The 7,695-nt window shown below is 41.7% G+C and overlaps 1 protein-coding gene across 3 annotated transcripts in view; it reads right to left on the bottom strand.

Moving 5' to 3' along the window:
- rfwd3 (ring finger and WD repeat domain 3) overlaps window positions 1–7,695 on the bottom strand; it is a 16,454-nt gene that overhangs the window by 3,855 nt on the left and 4,904 nt on the right. For all 3 annotated transcript variants that reach the window (XM_024282314.2, XM_024282312.2, XM_024282313.2), the window contains 10 exons: window positions 7,202–7,464; window positions 7,051–7,106; window positions 6,677–6,844; window positions 6,502–6,593; window positions 4,383–4,497; window positions 3,951–4,194; window positions 3,615–3,765; window positions 2,231–2,407; window positions 1,931–2,145; window positions 427–641 (listed from right to left, as the gene is read on the bottom strand). In XM_024282314.2, coding sequence (XP_024138082.1) covers window positions 427–641; window positions 1,931–2,145; window positions 2,231–2,407; window positions 3,615–3,765; window positions 3,951–4,194; window positions 4,383–4,497; window positions 6,502–6,593; window positions 6,677–6,844; window positions 7,051–7,106; window positions 7,202–7,464 — 1,696 coding nt within the window. The remainder of the gene's footprint in view (window positions 1–426; window positions 642–1,930; window positions 2,146–2,230; window positions 2,408–3,614; window positions 3,766–3,950; window positions 4,195–4,382; window positions 4,498–6,501; window positions 6,594–6,676; window positions 6,845–7,050; window positions 7,107–7,201; window positions 7,465–7,695) is intronic.

Genomic DNA, 7,695 nt, shown 5'->3' with positions numbered 1-7,695 from the left:
CCCCCCCCCCCTCAGATTATTATGAAAGAGAACCTTCAAGCTCACAGAGACACACAAACGTTACAGAATCAGCTGTCATACAGACAGCCCCTGTACTTAATCTTTGAATAATAATCATAATGCAAACACAGAGACATGATTACCGTTTTTGCAGAAATTTTCACAATAAACCTTATTCCTCGACATATTGTGTCTTTAATTCATTCTAAGTGAGATACCCACAGACAGAGCTGGTGGCTCCTCCCACATGCGGCCACAGCATCAGGAACACATTTTTTGACAAGCGATGAGCAGTGAATTCACCATGCGATGAAAAAGGGGCAGGGCACGCAAATTTGGCACGCGATTCGAATTCAGCGTGTATGCACCACAACAGACAAACATGTATGCCACAGAGCAGCTCACAAGGCTGCAGACGGGACGTACCATGGTGGAGTTGGAGGCCTCGTCCCCAACACAGACCAGTGACCCATTTCCAGCTGGACTCTTGAAGACGGCATTTTTGGTAAGCAGCTTGCAGGATGATCCACCGCCGAACGTCTGCACTGGGGAGCAGGAGCAGCTGGGGAGCTGGGCGGTGTCCTGCTGAGGGCTTCGGGTCAGAGACATCAGCACACAGTGTAGGTTTGGATTGGTGCGTCCTGCAGCAAAGAGCACGTTCATGTCAAATATTTCTATGATCACCTCAGGACTCTCATGAGTGGAGATGCCAATGACTTTCACAGTAGAAGGTAGGGGTGTTCCTCACCCAGCAACGATACATTTTCACTGCAACTTTGACCAATTTACCGTGACAACAGCCATGGGCTTCACAACATATGGAGCACAAGAGTATGAAAGGATTTGTGATCATTTTAATACTATGTATAATTGTTTATTTGTATTGAAGCCTTTCTGTTAGTGGGAAAACAGAGAGTTTGATTTAAGGGGAAAAAAGAAAACATAATTGGTCTTGCAATACATTTAATTCATTGTGTTGAGGAGTAAAAAAAACCTGACAAAAACCAAAAGACGTGACTTTAAAATTGCAAATAATGTCATGGCTTGACTGAATCCTTAAATCCCTAATGATAACCATTGAATAGATTTTCATTTCTGTTCTATATCAGCTCTGTATCTATATAAATATATTTGGAAGTACATGTATGTTTTGCAGGATATTATGCTTATGTTTTGTTATTTTGTCCTGTTTTCTTTTTAATCACTCCAAACCATGTCTCTAAAAACCGTGACACAATCTGAAACATGAGTTTTTTGATCCGTTGCACTCCTTAAAAAATGATAAATTATGTAATCAATATGGTGGATGATGACATCATAGGAAAGTTAGAGGACTTTTTTTTTAAGTGACCCAAGAAGTTCCCATGAGCAAGAGGTAAAAAAAAAAAGTCACCAAAACTTGCCATTCAGAAAATACAATCAAAACAGGTCCAATTGGAAAATTACCCATAAGTAACCACAAGGTGGTGCTAAAAAACTAGTTTGTTGAATGCAATAGTAGGAAGTCACTAAAACACTGTTGCTTATAGAGATATTAGGCTGAAAGCAATGGTATCTTTTGCAGGAACACCTACTGGTCATTTGATATCAATCTTACTGAGTCCATTCAAGCCTTATTCAGGAAGTACTGTTTAAAATTTGGTAAGGTGGGGTTCATCTATCAAGAAAATGTAGTTTTGCGAAGTTAAGAACCATATCCTCCTAAACTGGATTATTTTTTGTAGGAAATTGCTAAGAACTGTGTTATTCTAAATAGGGTAAATACCAACATCTGTAGAGATTGGTTAAAACATAATGAAAAGAGAGCTAAAAGAATGAATCATAAAACACTTAAGGAATCTGTGGAAATATTTTTTTCATTTCTGTGACTAATGCTATGAGTGATTTAAGCATCAATCCAATCGATCCACATATGACTGTGAGGTCTCACCTGGCCTGTAAGTGACAAGACAATGCCTGCTCTCGGCCTCCACTTGGATGTCGATGCAGCCTGCGTTTTCCAGCGGAAGAATGTGCGGCCGGTAGGTGGTCTCATTCACCTGCTCCCAGAAACACCCGCCCACCAGAGAACCAGCGATCAGCCCGCCGCAGGGGAACGAGCTGGATGCCGCTCTTGGGACATAGCATAGAGAAGTCACGGGACACCTGGAAATATCAAAGTTCAAAGGTCAGGTGACACCTGGAAACACGCAGCCCCCTGAATGCAGACAGGTGAAGAGTGCGTCGGTACCTCAAGCACGGCGTCTGCAGCTCCTGGACGTGAGTGCTGGTGTCTCTAGTGTCATAAATGAGCACAGAGCCGTTGTTCAGGCCAGCGTAGACATAGTTACTGTTGTCCAAGCACCAGCAGCAGCTCCACACAGGCTTCCCCGCATTGTAGGTCTGAACCACTGTGTTGGTCAGCAAGCTGCAAAACACACCAACTGGTGAGGAAAACCTCACTGACTCCGCCCATACCAGGTCTGCTTGTCTGTTCTCACATGGATCGCAGCTGCTGGGCAACACATTCTTCATTGTTAGCTTCCACTTTCAGAAAAACATCTTGATTCAACTATTTGGTGTAACCGCCTGTTACCCAAGGAACGTTTAAATGTCTCCTTATACCAGTCTAGATCAGCCACCAGTTTGAATGGAACTTGTGCCAAAATAATCTTACAAGTTAATAACAACCAGACTCCAAAAAGTCTTTGACAGACTGTATTAGAACTATTCTTAAGCATTTTTATGGACTTTACAGAGGACATAAATGCAAATTTATGTTAGGAAAATGAGTGGAAAGGCTGGACCTGCATTTGAATCATCAGAGCTTGATCTGGTGCCGAGTACGACGGTGTAAGAGGCACTGAGGGAATACATGTTCAGACAAACGGATATGAACTGAACGCCTCTTAGTGTTCTACATTTCATCATTACAGCAGCTCGTTTGTTTAACAACTGATGACAGATGCATTTGGACGAGTGCACCTCGGCATGTTTGTGCACAAACGCAACAAGTGCAAGTTAGAACGACAGTGCAGACACTTGTCTTTGCTCTTCTCCTGCATTGTACATCGATATTACACAGTTTCAAGCATTTGAACTGGAGCTGGAGTTCAGATTTGAGCTCTAGAAGCCAAATGTTTCCCCTGCTTATGACACTCATAGATGTAGCATGGAACAAACAAATGTAAGGAATGATTGATAATGTTTGAATGATGGAGAGTTCATCGACTGTAGATCTATTTCTTTTGTTCTGTGACCTAAACAGTCAACATTTGATGTTAAATCAGTAAAGCTAAAGCGTGCTTGTAAACAGAAAACCTTCAAGCTTTCTCCAGGACACAAACAGGTTCTGTCAAAACAGTTTGGGTTTTCCTCTCGGGAGCAACAGCAACCATGATGAGGTCGAGAAAAGTTTTTGATGGAAGCTCCTCCCACAAGCAGGGAGAGCTTCAGGCTGACACGCTTTTGGATAAATGTTGAGCAGCAACTTTGACGCACGTTAAAAACCATGTTAAGCTGTAAACAGTTAAATATTGCGCGCGGTACATGTGTGTGTCGAATCGTTGCACCTCTAGTTGTCATCCATTAAGCTGAACAAGAACAGATAATTGTGGCCACAGAGTGCATGCTACCTGGTCAGTTTGATGGTGGTGTCCAGCGCAGCAGACAGCAGCAGGCTGTCGTTGCGATTGTTGAAGGACAGACCGCGGATCTGTTTGCTGTGGATGGGAACGTACTGGCTCGTCTTCATATTCACCATGCTCAACTTCTTCACCCCACAGCCTGCACACACAGTCACCACTTAGTCTGGATTCTCGGAACAAGTTCCATGAAAACACATGCAGGTGACAGTAAAGTTAACTTGAAGCTAAACACAAAAACTTGGAGGAACAGATGAAAGTCTGTAAACACTGTAGTGCAGTCATAGAAACATCTGGGTGTGTTCAGGTAGAAGAAGGTAATCTCACCTGGCACCAGAGTGGAGTGAGGAGACGGCTGTGATGCCAGGAGGCAGCTCAAAGGGTCACAGTAGGCCAAAACTCTGCAGCCTCCAGCTTGAGACACCAGCACCCCCTTGGAGAAGCTATAGTGAGCTGCCCGGGAACCGTCCACCCTCTGGGACAGACTGAAGGGGAGGGAGGCTGATGAAGAAGAGGAGGTTGAGGAGGAAACCGAGCTCCTGCCAGTCTGGGCCATCAGGGTTCTCAACTCCTACACGAAAGAGAGCGAACCTTAAAAACTCAACTTCCAAAGTCCAACAGAGAAATGAAACACAGACACCAACATTTTTCGGAGGGGGTCACTTTGGAACAAACGGAGAAGCCGCAGAGACTGAAAGCTACAATGACTCAAAGCTAAAGACAACAGACTCGGATTGGATGGGAGCAGCAGAATGATACCTGGAGCTCCTGCTGTGCATGTCCATACTTGGTGGTGACCACCTGCAGCTTGAGCTTGTACTGAGCAGACTCCAGCTCAGCCTTCCTCCTCAGGGACTGCTCCTGCTCCAGAGACCTGAAGGGACACAAACACAGTTCAAGTCTCAGAAAGAGTTTTGATGGATGTTTAGCTTTGAATTTGTTCAGTAGACTCTACTTTAAAATCTAGTAAAAGTTTATTAATCATGAGTTCTCATTATTGCAGTTTCTTGCAGCTTTCTGCTACATCTCTGTTGACGACAGGTGTCAGTCTGGTTTTGGTTTCTCTCATCAGTTCACATTTCAGTTCAAACTTTGGTTCTTTCATGAAGACTTTGTATGATCAAAACTTTGTGCTTTGGAAGACGGTTTGATTGCCGACTCCTTTGATTTGGTTTATGCAATTTATTCCAAGCTTGTGTACAATTATTTAATAAAAATCATGCATAAACAATAGATGTAATTTACATAGCTAGACAGGGAAAAATATTTTTCCTCCCATTTCTTAAATTGTGGCTAGAAAATCTTTATGTATGGAGCACAACAATTCCATACGAATACATATCAGGATATATAATACAAATTCATAATTATTGCATCATCAGCTATTTTTGTCAATAATTAGACTATTTAAATATAACTACATATTCCCTTAAAATCAAAGTTTTTCCTTTTAGTCGTTTCATGGTCCTTTTCCTTATATCTTATTTGTCAATGATAACCGCCTTTGTATTTTGCTTTAAAATGTTAAATGTCTGGGCATTGTTTTACATGTGTCTCAAGGTTGTTCCATAATTTAACTCCACACACGAACACGCACACAGTTTTAATTGTTCTGATTGGTGGTTGTTTGAATATGTCATTTCCCCTAAAATAACAATTGACCCTTTCTTTGTGTAGTTTTGAATATTGTTAGACTGTTTCATGCAACTAGCTTTGTAAATAAACTCTAAAATGTAATAATTAACTAAATTATCATTTTTTCTAAAATAATTTTGACTTTAAAAATAGATTGTATGCATGATCACAATATCCAACATTTTGCATATTTCTTATTGCATATTTTTGAGGCGTAAAAAGTGGATGTAATGCTTTTTTAAAAGTAATTGCTTCCACATAAATTTGGCATAACAAATAATCCATAAACTATGAAAAATGTATTTTATTTAAAACTATTTTTGACTTTATTAATCATGTCGAGGCTTTTGGGCACTTTTCTCTGAATAACAAATATTGAATAATTAAGGACCTAATACTCAACCTTGAGGGACACCACAAACAATGCCCAGACGTCTGGAGTGGTGCTCCAGGCGTCTTGACACTGTTGTATTTCTGTTAAGTAAGTTTTAATCCAATAACATCAGATAACTCATACCATATTTGTGTAATTTTGAAAGCAATACTTTAATGGTTACTTTAATGGTTACTTGCATCAAAAGCTTTTTGAAGATCTATAAATAATCCTGTTGCTAATGTATTTTAGTCTAAAGCATCTGCTATTTCTCAACTAAGGCCACTGATGTTGACATTTTGGTTCTAAACCCATATTGACTGTTGTTTAATAAATTGTAAATATATTTTTCTAATTTATTATTGTAGAGTTTTTCAAGAATGTTTGAGAACTGTGCGAGCAGAGACAGGTCTATAGTTAGTGAAGATATGTTGGTCCCCTCTCTTATAAACTGGAATTGTTTTCATTTAATCAGGAAATACTCCACTCTGGAACGACTGATTGTAAATGTGTCTTCATGGTCTTAAGATACCATCTATTATTTTTTAAAATTAATATATCTATATTTTTTGTTATCTGTGGATGTTTTGTTTTTACATTTGCTAAGTGTTTTAATTTGGACTTCACTTACAGGTGGACGATAGATAGTATTTGGGTTCCCATTGAATATTACCCAATTTCTTTGGAATACTTGCTTCTAATTTAGGTCTGACATTCTTAAAAAATACATAGTTTATCAACTATGCTGTTCACATTAAAGCTCAGATCAGTTCAAACCTAAAGGCCACTCTGCTCTTAAAATGCAGCTTTACTTCATGTCAGAGCTGCAGGTCTGTTGGGTTTGGGAGGAAAAAAACTAAGCCCACTAACTTTTTTAAGCTCTCCTGCTCAGAGTTATCCAGGGCTCTGAGCTTTGGTGCGTACAGCAGCACGATGTCTGACCGCTTTGCTTTTTTGTTGCACTGAAAACACAGGGAGAATATGTTCACCATAGAAACGACTTCAAGCTTCCCACAACACACTGGGTTTCTGCAGGATTTCTGACCTGTGGGCATTTGGCCGCAGACCCCTGAGCTTTCAGCCAGCGGTGGATGCAGGTGTAGCCAAACAGATGTCCGCAGCGCAGAGCAGACAGCCTGTGCTCGCCCGCCGTCGTCCAGGACTCGAAGCAGATGGTGCACGTGTCGCCTTCGTTCTCCTCGGGATTGGACGTCTGGAAGAAGACACAATGACAGTTCAAGGGAAATCTGGAAATATGATCCACTGCTGTGTTCTTAAGCAGTTTTATTCTTAAACACACATGTGAGGAACATGGAGGACTGCATTTCAGAGGGCATTGTGTGTTAATGCTTCCATCTTTAAAAATAAACCTAGAAATGAATGCAATAGTGAACAGAGATGCAAGAAAGGGTTGGTTACCTGGGAGTCCTGACCCGTCGCTTCGGTTCTTCCACTGTCAACAACTGTGGCAGAGACTGTGCACAGAGTATAGCATGGTATTAATTTGGAGACAATGAAAACAGGAGTTAAAGATCCCAGCTTCTAATGATAGCCAATTGGTGCCACTTACTGGAAGCACTGGCCTCTTGTGGCTCCGCCTGCTGATCGGTAGCAGCAGGCGGAGGACCAGCAGACCCATCAGGGACGACGGCCTGGGCTCCATCGGACGTGGACTCTTCGCGCCTTTCCTCGTCCTCCTCAGACTCGCTGACCTCGGTGGTGCTGCCGGACTCTGGCTCCGCCATGCTGGCTGCTGGTGCTCGCAGATGGAAGTCTGGAAAACCCCTGGAGGTAGCTGCAGTCTGGCTGGGATAATGCACCCGGAGGCCCTGCCTGCAGCACAGACGCAGGTTCAGTGGCTCAGGCGGGCACAATACTGGCTAACCCAGATGTGGCTAATAACACAATCACTCAGTTGCACTTCATTTGTAACTGTCTGTAAACCAACGAAAAAAAAAGAAAAAAAAAGCCAAACTTTTTCCCATGGCCCCTATATATTTTCAGTAAAGTGTAAACAAAGAAGTTTTCAATTTATACAGAGCTGTGAGACTGCTACTCTTAGTT

The sequence above is a fragment of the Oryzias melastigma genome, linkage group LG6, assembly GCF_002922805.2.
Source record: "Oryzias melastigma strain HK-1 linkage group LG6, ASM292280v2, whole genome shotgun sequence".
Classification (NCBI taxonomy): Eukaryota; Metazoa; Chordata; class Actinopteri; order Beloniformes; family Adrianichthyidae; genus Oryzias; species Oryzias melastigma.
Note: the sequence above shows the minus strand (reverse complement) of the source record. Positions and strands in the feature narration are given on the sequence as shown.